Source organism: Sceloporus occidentalis, unplaced genomic scaffold, assembly GCF_023333645.1.
Source record: "Sceloporus occidentalis isolate IW3139 unplaced genomic scaffold, rSceOcc1.0.p SCAF_17, whole genome shotgun sequence".
Lineage (NCBI taxonomy): Eukaryota > Metazoa > Chordata > Lepidosauria > Squamata > Phrynosomatidae > Sceloporus > Sceloporus occidentalis.
The window spans coordinates 4,379,949-4,399,749 of NW_028316997.1; the positions used below are offsets into that span (position 1 = coordinate 4,379,949).

General features: G+C 37.2%; 1 protein-coding gene across 1 annotated transcript in view; it reads left to right on the forward strand.

Moving 5' to 3' along the window:
• The window catches only part of LOC149302767 (A disintegrin and metalloproteinase with thrombospondin motifs 20-like), a 91,985-nt gene that overhangs the window by 47,171 nt on the left and 25,013 nt on the right, over window positions 1-19,801 (forward strand). The window contains exons 17-28 of the mRNA XM_089482023.1: window positions 6,650-6,816; window positions 7,164-7,293; window positions 7,442-7,568; window positions 8,136-8,346; window positions 8,704-8,868; window positions 9,469-9,633; window positions 10,226-10,345; window positions 10,557-10,661; window positions 12,001-12,165; window positions 12,259-12,549; window positions 12,769-12,930; window positions 13,734-13,910. Coding sequence (XP_089338149.1) covers window positions 6,650-6,816; window positions 7,164-7,293; window positions 7,442-7,568; window positions 8,136-8,346; window positions 8,704-8,868; window positions 9,469-9,633; window positions 10,226-10,345; window positions 10,557-10,661; window positions 12,001-12,165; window positions 12,259-12,549; window positions 12,769-12,930; window positions 13,734-13,910 — 1,985 coding nt within the window. The remainder of the gene's footprint in view (window positions 1-6,649; window positions 6,817-7,163; window positions 7,294-7,441; window positions 7,569-8,135; window positions 8,347-8,703; window positions 8,869-9,468; window positions 9,634-10,225; window positions 10,346-10,556; window positions 10,662-12,000; window positions 12,166-12,258; window positions 12,550-12,768; window positions 12,931-13,733; window positions 13,911-19,801) is intronic.

Sequence of the window (19,801 nt, forward strand, 5' to 3'; positions counted from 1 at the left end):
GGGAAGGGTTATAAGGCCATTTCTAAACAACTTAAAGTCCATCATTCTGACTTCTGGGGGCAGAGCCACACAAAGCTGCCGCGTTATACCCCTATTATCAGGTGCCATCCAGCTTTTAAAGACAGGCAAGCACTCATCTAACACATCGGGGTGCCGCTACAACTTCTACTGCACATGTCTGGGTGGACGAGGAGGGTCGCGCTGGGCCACGCTAGGCAACACCTGTGGAGGGAAAAGCTGTCAGGGCCGAAATCTTCGGATTGCCCGGAAACTTTTTGCAGACGTAATCTATCCCTGTGACGGGCAAATGACCAGATCAGCACAGGAACACAATAGGCAAGACGGACCCCACTAGGGGGTACTGAAACCACCTGGAAGTGGACGAAGTGGAGAACCTAAGTCCGTACCTGCTGGGCAGTGCTGCTTGGACTTCTCTCACAGTCCATTCTTTGAGCCCCAGACTAGAAGAAGCTGACAACACGCCATGTAAGCGCTTTCATTCATTAATTTTGACTGTCTGCTGCGTATACCAGTGGGCCATACGTAATCTGTTTTCACTCTTATAAATTGCAAGTAGCCTTCCTGGGGAAGGGGAAACAATCCGGTACAGCCAAGATACTTGTATCTTACAAAAATAACTTAATACTGGGAAATCTTTTTGGTCCATAAAGCTTACTATTCCACACATGTGTCTGATCCTGCCTTTAGTTCCACTCTGTGTTCTAACAACAAAGAAAATAAGTGTACAACCTGGGTTTCCCCCACCTCATACCTGAAATTATTGGATTCTTTTCTCGCTCTTGCTCAATGCCTGCCACAGAACGTGCACTGCTAAAGAAATGAAAAAATATCTATACAATAGTTCTAAAAAGTCAACCACAAAGACCTCACACAAGAGAACTACATACAAAATGCTGTCATGTACTTGATCGTCTGATCTGGACCCAGGGCTTTCCTCGCCATGTTTAGATTCCTGCCAAGAAGACTCAATGGACACGGAGCATCGACCAACCCTCTCTGATCTGACCTCATGCTGCCACACTTAGATCAGTGCTTTCAGGATCTCAAATCTTGTATGTTGCAACAGATCACTGACAATACAAATAGAATCATGGAATTGTAGTGTAGCCAAAGTGACCGAGAAGGCACCATCACAGAAATGGAACAGAATATCTACTCAAATGCGACCTTGAAAACTGGAGCGTAATAATTAATGATTCATGGGCATTCCAAAATCTGTGAAACAGAGTAGCTATATTTCAATCTTGGCTCCCGGCTGCTCTCCACCTCCACCAGGATACAGATACTCCTTTACAGATTGGAAGAGCTCACTTTATAGGCTCAGAAAGGCCTATGAATCAGAACAGACCACGGCCAGTCATCATAAAGCTTCTGAACATTGTTGACAAGGTGAAGATCCTGGCGGCCTATAGTACCATTCAGAACCTGTCACATCAAGTCACCATCTTTCTGAACTACTCTGCTTTAGTGTCGGGGAAACAAAGGAAATTCACCACAACCTGCATACAGCTAATGGGCCAGAAGATCAAGTTCACTATGCTTTACCTAGCCAAGCTTCGCTTTACTGTGAATGGACAAATCCAAATCTGCGAGACACCATAGGAAACTAACCCTTTAGCTGGAGGGCCTACTACGGCCCCCGGCTTTGCTGGATAATGCAACTCTTCTCTAGTGGGACTTTAACTTGCAGCCTGCAATCTACAAGTACCACCTATAATACCAAATTAACCATATGTTTTTGTTTTATATGATGTTTCCTTTGATTTTAATTGTTGTTTTTTGGGCATCTTGGCTTATTGAAGCCATCGTTACCATATGAGCATAGTAGATCTCAACAGCCTCAGTGAATGAGGAAGTGTAGCACAGAATACTGTCTTGAGGGTTCAGACGCTTGGACATGGAGGCACCCTCGCTATTAAAATCACTTAGTTGGTCCACCCTGTCATTTTTACCAACTACCATGCCCCAATAACACTGGTGGTCGGGCTGGACTTTTTCTGTCCTGAAATGTGGCAGGCCGGAATAGGCCTATTAAACTGTAAAAAATCCTCATGGTTCTGAGGCAAAACTCATTGATCATTAAGAAGTTACTGGATCCAGAGCTGCTATTCTGCCCTGTATAAGTCTAAGGCCAGAGGTGTAGCTATCCTAATTAGTAAATCTCTAACCCATACATAAAGTTTTATCAGATCCCTAGGGTAGATTTCTTATATTGGTGATGTCTATTTATAATTATAAAATGTGTAAACTTGTATGCTCCGAACTATCCAAATAATTACTTTTATATGCATCTTTGAATGCACTGACCTCTCCTGCTTTTGTAATAGGTGGGGATTTTAACACCGTACAGACTGGACAGGACAGGACCGACTACACTCACCCTGATCTTAATAGAAGGTATTCACCATCTTTTGCACTCCCTACACTTAGTGGACCCATGGCATGTCATGCTCCCCACTCAAAGGGAATACACACATATATCCAGGGCTCAACTAGATATGATCCTTGCTTCCGATCACCTTTTACCATTGATCACCACTGATATATATCCTATATATCCTTTTACCATTGATCACAACTGATTGATATCCTATAATCATAATGAATCATGCCCCAGTCAAACTTATGTTCCAACTTCCATCAGTGTCACGTTTCCAGGCACTGGGTGTTTCCTTAAAAGGGATGACTTTCGGGGTCTTTTGGGGGCATTTGGGCTACATTTCAGGATGACAACCTGGATCTTGTAAACAATCCCCTCTTCTTCTGGGAAGCTTATGAGTAGTACAAGTAATTCAAATATGAGCCCCATACAACCAAATATATACAATGATGACAGCTGTTGGATACCCTCTTACAGGAGGGAGTAAAATATGACTTCGATTACACAAAAGCATTTTTTCGAAGGGTTAATAGGTCAGGAAAACTCTTGGCCAACATAGCTAAATCGCTAAAACCCAGATACCATATTTTGAAAATGAAATCAGCTAATGAAAAAACCCTCACAGCACCTGATGCCATTAGTAGGGCTTTCATCTGATATTTTAAGATAAGGATAAATTAACTAATGATCTGAGATTACTGAGGAAAAGGTTGGTCAGACAATAAAATCACTCTGAAATGGCAAGTGCCCCGGCCCACATGGGTTCTCTGCAGAATACATTATACCATCCCTAACACTATACATTGACATATTTTTACATAACTGCCTTGTGGAAACTTTAAAGACTGCCAGAGGAACTGTATTACCCAAACCGATAAAGCCCTTACCAAAGTACATTCCTATAGACCCATGGCACTTCTCAACCACAACCTAAAAATCTTAACTAAATGAATGGGTTTGATATTGCAACAATTCCTGCAACAATTCCTGACACATTAAAGGCATAGGCACAGCGTGACCTGCCATAATACACTGCCAACCGTCCTAATACAAACACCCCAGAATATTATTAAGTCTTGATGCAGAAAAATCATTTGACACATCTTTACATAATACTCAAAAATAGAATTTTAGACAGAATTTTCTGACTTTAGTCTGGTAATTTGCATGCTACTCTAAGACCTTGATAAACACTAATTGGCTTGACTTCTGGGCTTATAAATTGCAAGTAGCCGTGAAGTTCACCAGGGCTGCCCCTTGTCACCACCTCTTTTCAACATAGCCCATACTACTATCGTCAACAGTCTTCAAGGGTATTCATGTGAGGACTAGGGAACAGAAATTGATCGCTCATGCAGACAACATACTCTTGTACATCTCAGATCCTAAATACTCTGTTCCCAATATTTTTAAATTACTAAATTTTTATGGGCTGGTGATGGGTTTTAAGATCGATATTAGTAAATCTAGGAGTCTGGCTTTTTTCAAAGCCAAGTTATACATTTTATGTAGGATGGATTACATAGAGTCCACTCTGAATAAGGAGCACACATTGATGTTGAGTTATGAAAACTGATAAAAGTAACCTTTCAATACACTGTGTCGCCCAAAGTCTGGTTTAAAAGTTAGGTAGTTGTTACAGATTTTGGGGAATTATAAGTGGAGTTTTTCGTTTAAATAGGTACAGGCTGTACCAAGCAGTGTACTGGTACTACCTAACTTTTAAACCAGACTTTGGGTGACACAGTGACAGGGTGGGTTGCAAATGCTACCTTAAATGTTTACTACACGGACTAACTGGCTTTTGATGGCTGCTAAGAGAAAATTGGATGCCCTTGAATTTATTTGGTTTGTTTTCTTTTTTCTATGATGTATTGTTTTCATGCACGCATTTTGTCTTGTGCTCTATACATGCAAAGTGGCTGGTGATTGGTTACCTGGTTCTCCCTGTTCATCCTTTTGAACTGTACATATGATACAAGCACAGATCTGTGGCCTGACTTCCTATGACCAATGATCGATTATTTAGAGCTGGTCCTCAACAGTTAAGGGCAGAGGGAGCATATATATATATATATATGTATATATATATAGTATAATCATACTGTTTATTGTGACATAAGACATACAATTGTGTACCACCAAAGCCCATATATTGTGATACATGGATCAAATGTTTATACAGATCAAAAACCCAATAAAAATATCTTTAAGTAAAGTCCATCGTTCTACATTTAGAAAGATTATGCAAAGTGGAAAACATTCAAGACAGTTGCCAATTTTCCCGAGAGTGGACGTCCCAGAAAATTCACCCCAAGGTCAGAAAATGCTCAGAAGCATTGCAAAAAAAACAAGTACTACGTCTCGGACTCTACACGTTAAATATTAATGTTCATGACAGTAAAATTAGAAAAAGACTGGACAAGTATGGTTTATTTGGAAGGGTTGCCAGGAGAAACCTCTTTTCTCTAAAAAGAATATGGTAGTACGGCTTAAGTTTGAACAAACAAGACTTCTGGAACAATGTCCTTTGGACAGATGAGACCAAAGTGGAGATGTTTGGCCATAATGCACTTTGCCACATTTGGCGAAGACCGAACACAGCATATCAGTGCAAACACCTCAAACCAACTGTCAAGCATGGTGGTGGAGGGGTGATGTTTTGGACTTGCAGCACCAGGACATGAACTCTTCTGTATATCAAAGTATTCTAGAGTCAGTTGTGAGGCCATCAGTCTGACAGCTAAATCTTGGCCAAAATGGGGTCATGCAACAGGACGATGATCCCAAGCAAATATACAACAGAATGACTGAAAACGAAAAGAACCAAGATGTTGTAATGGCCCAGTCAAAAGTCCAGACCTCAACCAAATTAAAACGGTGTGGGGAGACCTTAAGAGAACTGTGCATAAACAAATGCCCGCAAACTCAACGAAGCAAGGGTGTAAAGAAGAGCCAAAGTTTCTCCACAATGATGTGAAAGACTAATACTGTCATGCAGAAAACAATTATTTCAAGTTATTGCTGCTAAAGGTGGTTCTGCAAGCAATTGTACTTAGTTTTTCACACATGGCTTCTCCATTTTGGCTTTCTTTCTTTGTAAAACCATAGAATTCAAATAGGGTGTACTTTCTGTTTTTATATATACTGTATATATGTGCGTATATACCATGTTACTACATGGTAAAATATTCTATGAGATGTACAGTTTTCTTGGTTAGGTTAGTTAGCACAAAGAGAGAGACCAACCAGGATGCACCACAGAGAAGGACCAGAGCCCAGGCACACCTTAGCACAATTTTTTGTGAGTGAGAGACGTCAATGGTCATAACTGAACTCACGCTTGCTCTATTTCAAGGATGTCTGTTGTAGTTTGCCTGCGTCAGGGAGCCGCTATCAAAATGCAGGAGACTCCCAGAACTTTTGGGAGAGTTGGGATGTCTGCATTTTACCCATGATGCATTAAAGATGTATACTGTGGAGTGCATCATATTTTTTCAATTATCACAATGCTACCGATTTGTTCTTGTCCATACTTTATTGTGTAAAGTATAAGGCAGATCTAGTTATGAAGAATTAATGGTTTTGGGGACAACTGCACAATTTTATTGAAATAAAGTGGAATTCAAGGTATTAAGCAAAATGTTTAAACATTAAATAAAATACCCCCTTGTGGAAGGAGGGAGGCATGGAGTGTTTCGGTCCCTTGAGGGATGTGCTGCTGCAGCTGTAGAACTACCATTAGCTTGTGAGCTACCTTCTGGAGGCCGCAGGTGTAAGGTTTGCACATACTGTTAAAATTGAGGAAAAATAATTTGTTGCATTATCTCTGGGGAAAAAAAAGGAAAATGTAAACTTTCATTTTAAAAAGTGCGTTTTTACCAAGTAAAAATAAGCTTGGTATCTGTATTTTAATGCATACTTGCTTTAAGAGCATTAGAGGCACTGTTCCACCTACTCTGCTACTACAGCTTTAGAACACCACTCCTAGTACTTTTTAATGACCAAACTGCTCCCAGAAATAATACTTTATTTATGTGAAATGTTGATGTTTGGTGACTAAGCCTTCAGATGAAAGAATAAAATCAGCCTGAGGTTTCTGCTTTTTAGAAAATTTTCCAAATGTAGGAAAAATTGCATAAATGCTGCTATATCATCATGCAACAAGCATGTAAAAAATAAGTTTTTACATTCTGATTCACTTTTTACAGATACATATTAATTTTGTGTTCTTTATATTTATTGCAGCATTATCTGACAGCCAAGGAAACTTCTTCCTCAATGGCAACTTTGTTGTGACCATGTTCAAAAGGGAAATTATTATAAGAGGTGCCACATTTGAGTATAGTGGTTCAGACAGCATAATTGAACGAATAAACAGCACAGACCGTTTGGAAGAAGAGCTAATTTTGCAGGTAATCCTTTTTTTAATTCATTGGTATTATTTATACAGAGCCAAATACAGTATCCTCACATTTTTGTAAATATTTTATTATATAATTGGCTACAAAAGTGAGTACACTACTCACTTTTGTGAGATACTGTAAATAAACCAGTTGTATAACATATATATATATATGTATATTTCTTTTATACAGGCATCACTTTCCAGTGTGTTTGCAAAATACCATATTACGTAAACTTTGCTAGATTAGTAATGCCATTCTTGGTATCATCAAATGCAATGACAGCATATATCCCTCCTCAGTTCTTGGAGATTTAATCATGATGTATGTTCTGCGCCTATTGCTTTCTTTTTCAGGTGCTGTGTGTGGGAAACTTATACAGCCCCGATGTACAGTATTCTTTTAATATCCCTATTGAAGATAAAAATGAACAGTTTGCATGGGATCCGTACGGGCCTTGGCAGTCCTGCAACAAGATGTGTCAAGGTAATGCTTGTGTTTGCCGATGTGTATACCATAAATTATTTTAGCAAATACATCATTTCGTTAATTATTTTTCTCCTGAAATTCAATAAAAACACCAGATTGTTGTTGACAATCCCATAAATAATTATTTATTAAACCTTTTTTTTAGGCATGCGAAAAAGAAAAAATTTGTGTCTTCGAAGAAGTGACAGATTTGTGGTTTCAGACCAGAGATGTGAACATCTGCCTCGCCCAGAATCAGTGACGGAGCAATGTAATGGCGAATGTCAGTTAAGGTAAATTATAAGGCAGGCAGGCCACATTTTATGATATGTCTTAGCAGGGACAGGCTGGTCTGATTTCAGGAAGGAGGCCCCAGTGTGACCTTTAACACTGGGCTAGCCTGCTGTGGAAGGCAGGGTCACCTAGCATGATGTGATGTGGCCGAGCCGTGTTTTGGGGTTTTTATTTGCATGGGAGGGGTTGCAGGAGGTAGGGGTGATTGGTACGAGATGGAGGGGGAGAGGGGGCCACTTGCTCCTCAGACCATAAGATGCCAGCCCTTCACAGCCTTTCGGTCGTTTCATTCCATTTTTCAGCATTTAGTACATTTAAAAAGGGCACACTTTTATCAGAAAAAATGCTTATTAACGAATTACTATTTATTCATACAGCAGCATATAAAATGGTGCTCTACATCAGTCCTAGAGAAAGTAATGGTAAAGTAATTTTTGTCACTTTACCAGGTTTTGACATTATGATTCTACTGCACATAGGTAAATTAAATGATCCAGGGCAGATTAAGCTGAAATTTTAACGAAAAAAAAATGCATGTACATCAATGTAACTGTTTTTGTCCCTAGGTGGTATGTTGCTGGTAAAAGTGAGTGTTCGTCACAGTGTGGACAAGGCCTTCGAACTTTAGATATACGCTGTATGAAATACTCATCTGCAAAAGGGACAAGTACTCCAGTAGGAGATAAATTTTGTGCCAGTTTCCCTAAACCTACAAACAGAGAACGTTGCAATGGTGACTGCCTCTCGGCAAGCTGGCATTATACAGAATGGTCTCAGGTCAGTGTACCTTAGTTTGGTTTACAAGATAATGGCAAATGCCAAAGCTGGGGAAGAATAACTAACATAAGCATTTCTATTTTTTTAACTAAATAAAATTAAAAGCTTGTGTGATTGCATTAACAAAAATGTCACATTTATAAATGAAAACCCCCCAAAATGTATTAATGTTTTTTAATGAAGTGCAAATACGTTGGGAATGGAACCAGTGTCTCACAAGGTAATTCACCGCAGCTATGTACAAACATTACTGAACAAACTGGGCTTTAAATGCAAAGGCTATCCAGGAGTTATACAAATATAGTAAAATAAACATCTATTCTAAATAATCCATTATTGAACACATATGCGTTTTAGTGCTCTAAAAGCTGCGGGAGAGGGGTGCAAGTAAGAGAAGCCTATTGTATGAACAACTTTGGCCGTCGCTTGGCTGATACAGAATGCAGTGAACACCGCAAGGTTGTGACCCAGAGCTGCAGTGAACACACATGCCCTGTCTGGACTACAAGTGAATGGAGTGAGGTAAGGTTTGACCAGGACAAAGGAGGGCAAATTTACTTGGCACACAGAAGGTAATATAATTCACTATGAAATATGTAATATGATTGTATTTGTTAACAAAAAGGAGCCATCGTTAAAATACACCTGTTAGCTTAACAATTAGAAAATAGATATGGTATGTATTGCATGATAATTATGTATTAAGATTGCTTTTAGAATTTGCAACATTTAATAGGAAACGCCTAACAAATGTTCAGGGTTATCAAAATTGGTCTTTGAAAGCCTTTCACTGCCCACGTGTTTAGGATTTCTCCCTGACATCTTCTGAAATGACTAAAATTTTGTATTCTTAAGAAATATGTGTCCTAAAAAATATTTTTTGTCCATTGATCTTATTTAAACTGAACCTCAGTTTGCTACACTTCACCATTGGTGTTTAGTCCTCATTGAAACGAGTATTCAACATGTCTTCTGTGACACATCACAGATCTTTTTTGCTACCTACATCACTGGCCACAATTTGGGACTTGATGAATTAACCCCTTTAAACCATACACACATGTATAAAAGAATACTGATTTATGTGATGACTAGACTAACAGCACAAAAATAAAATTTTAGTGCCATGTGACATGTGGAAAGGGATTCAAGCACCGACACGTATCATGCCAAGTGAATGATGAACAACTTAAAGACAATTATTGTGACCCAAACAGCAAGCCCGAATCAGTCAGACACTGTGAACTTCAAGAATGTGCATCGTGGCAAGTAGAAGCCTGGGGACCAGTAAGTGAAAAAGAAACATTTTGGCCAGATTTTCACATAAGATAATGAAAATACCATTGTAACGAAAGAGAATCTCTGGCTGGCATTAAACAAAACATGTTCATGTAAATTATATTACATGCATGAATTTATTTGCTTAAAGCAACATGTGACTTCATATTTTTTGGTGGGGAGGCCTATTATTATTATTATGATAATATGAAGTCACATCCTCTTCTCCTTTACCGCTGTGCGCAAGTGTGGGATGTAGCCAGTTTGCAAGTGTTTCTGGTGGTGTAACGGGATGCAGTGATATCACTGCTGCCTCCAGGACAGATCTTTTCCTACTGCTTGATGGTCTGCACATTACATTTGAAGTCAGGCAGCAAGTCATGATGCACTAGCCCTGTCCTCTAAGACATTAGCAAGGCACATAATGGCAGGGAGCAGAATGAGAGATACTGTACGATAGTTCAGGTACTTTAACCTGAGCGAAAACAAAAAAGCACGAGTTGTGGGTAGTTTGTATTTCAACCTTTTATTTTCGCCTGTATGTAAAATATATGCTTGCAAGCCTATGAGTAGCATAATTCCAAATAATATTTTTGCACAGTGTTCTGTGACGTGTGGACATGGATATCAGCTACGCAAAGTAAAATGTGTCTTTGGGAGTCATGGGGAAACTCTGGATGAACGTGAATGCAACGCTGCTACTCGGCCCACAGATAGCCAGGTATATTTCTCAGATTAAAAGTATTTTGTACAATCTTCATGTATGTAGATGTCATTGTTTTTCTTTTTTCTTTTATTAATTGAAAATTGTGTATTTATGGCATTTTTGGAGAGTGTTAGAGGGCCTAGAAGCTGTCAAAATTGCCTTTGCTTTTTATCAGGAATCATATACTTAGTGTTATATAGAGTTGTTTTTTTTTCTCTGTATGCAGGATTGTGAAAGGTCTTCGTGCCAAGTACATTACCATGCAACTACATTACCTCCTGGTAATCAAATGCAAAAAAATACACAGTGGAGATATGGTTCATGGACTCAAGTAAGTGTCACATATTTGTTTACTAGACCAGTTTTACTTTCGATGTTGCTTGTATCATGTGGCAAGCAATATTGTGTCATTTGATAAGGTCATTCATCAGTTGGATAATGTTTTAAACAATATCTGTGTTTTTTGGATAATATCTTTAAGTACAATGTTAGGTACCATTCAACACATGTATACAGACGTTGCAAAGCAAGAAATGTCCTTGAACACGGGTTTCAAGATTTTTTATAAAAAAAGTTCATACATACATTTTCTGTGGCTTAACCGTCAAAATCTTTGAAATATATGGAGATACCACAAGTTTTTTGCTTATACCTGAACCTTTGACTTATTTTTCTTGCATCAAAACTCAATAATGTTGCTAAAAACAAAATGCAAGCATATTTTATTACTCTAACATGTACATTGCCTTTATATTCCTAAACGGAGGAGGTTCCTATTATAATGGGATTCCTTACGCCTTAAACTAATCTAATAATTCAAAGTTATGACATGTCACATCACTGATTATAAAAGATAAAAATATGTCACTATAATTGTTATCACTATAACAATATGTACAAAATAAAAAAGCAAAGGCTCAGCACTCAAATAAGGTTTTATTTCACACAGACAACGTTTCAACACACAGGTCTTTCTCCAGCCCTGGCTTGTGCACCATTTCACAATTGAGTGCTGTATTCCAACCTTATTTGTGTATATAACAATATGTACATGACATATGTAGGCAATGCAGACCCCTTCTTCTCTACAACTATGCCAATTCCCATTTACATGATTGTACTTTTCTATACAGCCATCTAAAATACCAAAATATGCCTAGCCTCTCTGTCTAGCTTAGCATTTTCTATAAAGTTCATAGTTTAGGTTGTTAAAATTACCCAAGAAGAAACGCTTTTACAGATACAGAAGTTAAGGACCCTAGAATCTAAAATGATGGCATTTTAATACAATGTCCCTAGCAACAATGTTTTGTTTATGAAAAAATACACCCTACAGCATGGGTGCTGATCTCCAGACTCCAACCCTTGAGGGCCACAAATATATCATTACATTGGTAAATCCTTGCTTTAAATACAAGTTTTATTGGTCCAAACCATTTAACTGAGCTGCCAGGACACATGCTGGGGGCCCCGGGGCAATTTTCACACCAGGGCCCTGTGGTTTCTTCTAGTCACGCCCCTGGTTGGAAACCTTTTTAATGCTGAATGACAGCACACAATCAGATGACCTTGTAACAAACTTTGGTAATAGCATTATATTGTCTGCGAACATTTTCTGTAAGACATCTGCATAAACAGGATGAACATATGAATATGTATTTTTGTTTCAGTGCTCTGCCTCTTGTGGAAGTGGTAACCGTGCTCGCTATGTGAGCTGTAGAGACATGTTTGGTGGAGTTGCAGATGAATCCTCCTGTGCCCATTCACCACGGCCTGCTGAGGTTTCTAGCTGTTTTACTCCATGTGGAGAATGGCAGTCTGGGGACTGGTCTCCTGTAAGCCTTATTAATGTTTTCTTTCATCATGATAAATAATATCCATACTTAAAAAATATAAACCCCTAATTATATGTCCCTGTGTTTGGCTAGTGCCCAGTAACCTGCGGTCGTGGAAAGGTAATGCGACAGGTTGTTTGTGTCGGTTATGAGGGAATGATTGAGGATATGAACTGTGATCCTGACAACCAGCCAATTAAAGAACAAGAGTGTAATATGGGACCTTGTAAAACCTACAACCAGAACCCTGGTAATCATGATGCAAGAGCCCAACAGCCTGATAATAAACCTACATTTAGAGGATATGATACGCCTGACAACATCAACCAAAGAAACAAGCCTATTACTCATGGTATTCAATGGAGAACTGGACCTTGGGGAGCAGTAAGCAATATCTTACAAGTATCTGCTAATCAACTTTTGGTTGTGTCTGTCTATCTTCACAATACTCTGTGCTCATCTTCACAACACTCTCTCTATCTTCACAACACTAATTTTGGATCTTTCCTGTCCAAGAGCATATTTAGCCTTGAAAAAACATTATAGGTTTTGTGCACTTAGGTTACATATTGTATATGTCTTCTTTGTTATCTCTTTTGTTAGTGTTCAAGCACATGCTCAGGTGGTTTTGAGCACAGGGTTGTGGTATGTCAAGATGAAGAAGGAAGAAGTAGTAATTTCTGTGACCAGGAAGCTAAACCTGCTGAAACAAGGCGTTGTGACTCTGGAACTTGTCCCAGGTGGAATCATGGGATTTGGGGAGAAGTAAGAGGAATTAGATCTTTTTTATGTCCATAACTGAATTTGTTGTCATTCATAATAATAACAGACTTTCAAACCTTTAGAAGGTCAGGAACTGGTTCGGTGTAGCAACCAAAGTAAGCCAGAGTGCACATATAACGTTCCATTTTAAGTTTTCTGTAGGCTGAGACAGTTACATGCCTAACAATTTAAAAGTCCTGTTTTATTTTTTAAATTAGTTTTCCAGCACGCTCAAGTAGCATTTTTGCCATAAATTAAAAAAGCAAGCAGGTATCATAGACTGTCCCAGAGTGGAATATCTGTGACTGCAAGACTTCCTGGGAGACTTTGAGGTTTCTCTCCCATGTACTGTTTGGGTGGCTAGTTTTCACACATTACCTGTTGATTCTACTTCCTTCACAAATACCATTGGTAAAAGTGGATGCAGAGCTGTTGCCCCTTTTTCTAACCATTATGGATTTATAAGTTTCTGCCACCCCTTGCCTCTCAACTACAGCTCTGTTGGTTTTCAGTAGAATTCAAAGTTTACAAATAACTACAATACCAAATCTTAAGTTCTTTTTTCAAGGTCACTGTGGAGGGGAAACTTGATGTCTCCAAAGATCCAGTTCAGTGATTTTTAGAAAAATATGGAGTTTTTTTCTAATATACAAGCTATAACATTTGTAATCTGTATGAATCATCATCATCATTATTATTATTATCATCATGTCAATGGGTTAATTTAATCAGTAACACAAAATAACTGTTAGCTAAGTATCAGAGAGTGAAAAGTAATACCCAATTCTTTTTCCTGACTTTTGCAGTGTACAAAAACTTGTGGCGGTGGAATGAAAACAAGATTAGTGATTTGCCAGCTGACAAGTGGACAGATTTTGAATGATCAAAACTGTGAGATCCTTAGTAAACCACCAAACGTGGCACAGTGTAACACACACGCATGCCCTGCTGATACTGCATGGCATCTAGGACCATGGAAATCGGTACGATAGTATTATTTATCTTATTCTTCATGGTACACACAGCTTGTATCAGTATATTCTACTGTGAGAGGTGCACATGATAATCCATCTCATAGACAGAGAGACCAATCAACAAATGGGGAGGCACGCATTAAATCATTTTGGTGCTAAAAAAACATGAGTAACTGAAAATCTGAATCTGTGCACTATACATAACTAGAAATCCAGTAAGTGCTGAATAAACACCTACCTCAAATGAAATAATGTCCATTCACTCAGACAGCATGGCTATATATTCCATAGCCATCCGTTATGCCAAAGTACCTAAACTGGGCAAAAACAAACAGGGCTACTCCAGCATAACAGCATAGGGTTTGAAACGGGTACTATGTGGATGAGCACTTGATTCATTTTGGTAATGTATATATGTCTGTAAAGCGTTATTGCTGTATATATCTGTAATTATCATTATATTTTATTTGTAGAACACCAGCCTATTACATTTGGCTATAATCATGGTAGAATACAAAACTAGCAAAAACATGAGCAAACATAAGACAATAATTGTCCAAGGTCTTGCAGACTTACAATATATTGTCTGGCTATCTGTCCATTTTCTCTATCTGCAACAGAAAAGGGAATCTAACCTCATCCACAATACATTCACGTGTATCTTGAATATAAGATGTAAACATTATTATATTATCTCATATTCTAAAAAAAACACTTTATATACAGTATTATTGTCTAAATAGTGCATTCCAAACATTATAATCTGGTGAGTTTCATAGTCAGGACAGTTCAGTGTGCATGTATGTATGTATGTATGCATGTATATATGTGCGTGTTTGTGTGTCTGTTTTTTAAATATTCAACATTTATATGTCACTGTAAGCACTGGTCATTTACCATATTATTACCAGGTGTTTTACACTTAAAAAACATGTTTGGCGCAGGACACAAAATCTAATCATATTAGATAATTGGTGAATTAGCTGAATTATTTCATGTCAGAATTTTTAAATGGTGTGCATTAGATTCTCTACTGTTTTTAACAAACAATGCACACAGGAAAATGTGAAGTTTTTAATATTCCCACATTGTGCCATGGTTCCTACATGCAGATCATAATGTGGTTATTTAATTATGGTCATATGTGTACTCTATTCATAAATGTGAATTATTTTTTATTTATTTACATCGTGAGAATGGTTGTTAGTATATACATAAATGTATGTCAAAATACTTTACCCGAACACGCTATAACTGCATAATTTTTTATTAATAGCATAAATATGTATATTGTGAATAGCTGTGCCTATCGTTTTAGTGAGATAATCTGTTAATAGTATATAGTAATTCTAAAGAAAAAAAGTTTATTGTTGGGGCTTTGAGAAGTGCAATGAATTTAAACAAAATGCTGATGCAAAGTGCTGATGTTCTGGAACAACCATCAAACTATACAAATATATATTTAATTACCAATGTCATAATCTTTAGTAAATACCTCGTTTCCTCATTCTTCTCTCTAAATTAGCCAAGAACCAAACAGCGAAAGGTTCCACTTTCTGGAAACAGAGAACCAGCAAATTATTCAGCTAGCTATCTAGTTAGGGCAGTGAGTTGGTGGAGAGCGCAGCTGTCAAGTCCATTCCTATTTTAAGAAGAAAGTGCATGCAAGAGGGTAGCACAGGGGTTGTAGTCTGAATAGAGCACTAGATTATTAATAGATCCTTATTAATAGCTGTGTGTGTATAAAAGATGATATGTTTCAAACCAGCATGTTTTATATGATATGGGAGGGGAAAGCCCCTGTACTACTTTTACTAAGAGTCTTAATGCACTGCACCACTCTATAGGCTGAAGATCTCTGAAACAAGCCCACTTATAGTGCAGATGTCTGTTCAGACATCCACAGTATTTAACGTGGAATGTTGGGATATGATGTCATATTCTGACACTCTCCACAAAGCAGGTATCCATCAGAAGAGAAGGTAAGGTAGGTCTTGGGATGCTGCCTTGGTGCAGCATCATTGGATATAGCCTTCGTCCAGCAGGGGAAGTTATATGGCTTCTGCCAACCTGCTGAAAACAACTTGTGCAATTTTAAATAGTTTAGAGATTTTTAACATTATATTGTATACTTGTTTGGAAAAAATGTGCCTTCGATTTTATAACAATTTATTAAAACAACCATACACATATTTTGTTGTATCTGCTAAACTATGTGACAAACGTAACTTACTCCACCATATAACTGTCACATTCTCATGAAAAACATAGATTCTAACTCCATAAGGTCTGGTATAAACTAGTAAATTGTGTTACTGCATAGACCCAAATATAATAAGTGGAAACTGTCGTACCTCCCTATACAATACCTCATCATCAACAAATCTTACGATGTCACCCTTTTTCACAAATATTTGGATTAATTAAAGACACATGCATTGAAACATCCATTTTACATTTTTTTTGTATTACATACTGTATATATACATATATATCTTCTGATTGAAGTTATTGCAAGCGTTTATCATTCATTATAAAATAAAAATTTAGTTTTTGTGGGTGGACAATTGAGAATTGTTAACGATGACTGTAGGATTACAAAAACCAAAACTGATTTCGTTTTAAAATGATGTATAGCATCACTAAATAGTTATAGGTTAAGCGGTCCTGAGAAAATTCTGGTAGCATAACAATGTAAGTTTCATCCAGTCTTATTAAATAATTTTATAGTTGCCCCCACGGAGTAAAAAAAACACTTTAGGCAATATTTATATAATGTCCCGAGCCCTCCTCTGCTCCTCTTATGGGTTTATTCTACAATTCTTCTTAGCAAATTTGTGCCGGACAGGACTGCATAGTAATCAAGCAGCCAAACATGTCACTTGTAAATGAATCCGTATGTTGTGTCTATTCAGACAATCAGTACACAAGCCCTAATTGGCCAGTGTGCCGTGTATTAGTTGAGTCTAGTCTATGATGCCTTCTTTTTTTTTTTTTAAATGAAACATTTTTTTAACCATTTTGTAATGTAGAGCATGTAGGATTCAATTAGATATCTCTGATTTAGTAATTCAATTGAAGAGTTATCTCGGTAGTATTGGGGTCCTACACTAAACATGTTATTTTGTAAAAATTATACATATATTTTATTATGTTACAGCAAGTAACAACAAAATAATGGAAAATGTATCTTTATAAAGTTAGTTTTTTTTTAATACATATATAGATGTTTTTTAAAATCATATAAAGAGTTTCTATTTACAATATATATATTTGAAAAAAGTCCTTTTATATTAAAAGATTTTGGAGTTTTGAGAATACTGGGTTTTTAATCCAGAAATACTAAACCCTTTTATGGGATGCTACTTGTTTACTTTAATTACAACATACCTCAGGTTTTGATACAGAATTTAGCGTTTACAAGTGTGACATTGCGCTTTCATTATGCAAGATTAAAGGGACACTCCAGCAATCTCTTGCTGTATAATGCATATGATAGATGAGTGTCACATTTAACGTAGTATGTTTTTTGCATGCAAATACCTAGAGGGATCCATCAAATCTTCAATCTCCCAGCTATTTGCTTTGCAAATGCAGATATATCCATTCATTCTACTGTACTGTGGTAGAAATGCATACATACCACCAGCCAACTCCAATGCTGGCTCACGCAATACGTCCCAGGAGTCTAAATAGACCCCCCTTTGTGCTGGAAGTACTCCCGTTGATTTCAGAGGGAGTGCTTTCCTGCCATTAATTGACTGTTGCAAGCAGCCAAAGCTGTTACAAAATTCAAAGGGGACAGTGCCTTTTTACCAGGTAAATCTTTCATTTATTTATATTTTTATAAATAAATAAGTGAAGAATGCATATTAAAGTATGTACCGTGCTGGGGTTGTATTGGCATTACTGCTGCTGTAGACTATGGTTCCCATAAAAATGAACCAGCCTTCTAGATTGCTTAGCATCGTGGCAATTGTTCACTGTACATGCATCTCTAGATCTTTCTGATCTCTGCATCTAAAGCAGCTTATTTAGCAGCTATGAAAATACAGAACACATCATAGATAAAGTATAGCCTATGGAGTTATACGACCAGTTTTTATTAACAAATGTAAAATGGAACTCATTAAAATATATTGATTTGATGCTTACTGATGAAGGAGATGTCAGATGCTTGAGAACTGCAGAATTAGCTTCAGCTAATGTTATGGAATCATTATACATTAAAACATGCAGCACACTCTGCTGCCTGTATTGGCACAAAATGTATTTGCATGGTGGATGTTTTTGTTGCTTTCAATTGGCCAGTGGGATATATATGAATGAGAATAAACATACCTGTTCTACAAATACGCTAACACCATTCACAAATCGCTTATTCACATGACGTAGCATTCGTTCGTGTGAAAGGAATTGTTGTTTTAGTTGCTTTCAATCGGCCAGTGGAATATACATGAATGAGAATAAACATACCTGTTCTACAAATACGCTAACAACATTCACAACTCGCTTATTCACATGACGTAGCATTCCTTTTGTGTGAAATAAAATATATTGTTAAGCTATAAAACATTTGTGTTTGTGTTCTTGTGTATGTCTGTATACTGTATTTAATGTGTTGCGCACTTTCTAACATTGTGAATATGCCCTTTTTAATGGATTCCGCCCTAATTGTTAAAATAACATTAAATAATTTTTAAAAACCATTGTTTTAATTGTTGTTGTTGTTGTTACTAGTAAAATATTAAATTTTCTCAAACGTTAATGCATGTCTTGTCATTAATTAACATCTGTCTTTATTTTGACAAATATGTTTTTTAATTTGTTTTAAACAGCTTATGTTTTATTTTCTGATGTATTAACAATTATACATAAGGCAGGACTAGCCCTATCACATATGTAAGCCAGGTAGTTGCCTATGATGTGAACTGGTATGGTGATACCGCAAAGAGGTTCTCCTTCATGTAAGCAAGTAAGTATATACAAGGGGGAGGACCAGGTAAAACAGGTCACCTTGCCTATTTGGAAACTCAAGGACCAGTCCTTCCAGAAATGAAATGCATCGTAATAGTCCCTGTTCTTCACAGTTTATATGTTTTTTGCCATCAGGTTTTATTATTACAAAATCCTCCGTTTCCTCTATAGACTGCAGTCTGATATTGGCATACAGAAAAATGATTTCTGTATGTTTTATTTATGTCACTTACAAAAGGGTATTGACATAAATTGAAATAACATCTACAACAGGGGAAAAAAAGTTCGAGCCTACTCCATAAGTTGCTTGAAACCAATAACTAGAGCTTCACAAAAGGGGCTACTATTTCTCTAATCTATTATGTTTGCCCCATATCTCTAATTAATTATATAGTTATATAGCTACTGTATACTTCATGCCTATATTTCTGTGCTTGTGACATGTCTTTCTTGGATTCTGTGCATTCCAGCCTGAAAACAAGTTGTTTAATTAATTTTTATTTGAGATTTCAAATATTGTGGCATGTTTGCATTCCTCGAAGTCTGACATTGAGCAATGCTAATGTATGCCTTAGAGTTATATAGACTTACTGGAGCCAGTATGAATGTGATATTTACAGATGTCATCAAAGCTCAAAATCTATCGCCTAGAAATCTTCATCACGTAACACATTTTAAGTCATTTAGGTGATACGAGTACAATGATTAAATATTAAAAGTGTTCAGCAAGGCAGTGTCTGTATGCACACATTCCTTTTATAACAGTATACTTCATTTCAAACAAGAGTCCATTATGCATTCTGGATCTATATTATATCTCTGTGAATGCTATTTCAATTGTTATAGAGTTCCTTCAGTTCATTGACTTTTATTATTTATTTTACATGTGTTTATACACAGCTCTCAAGTTCCTACTACATTGG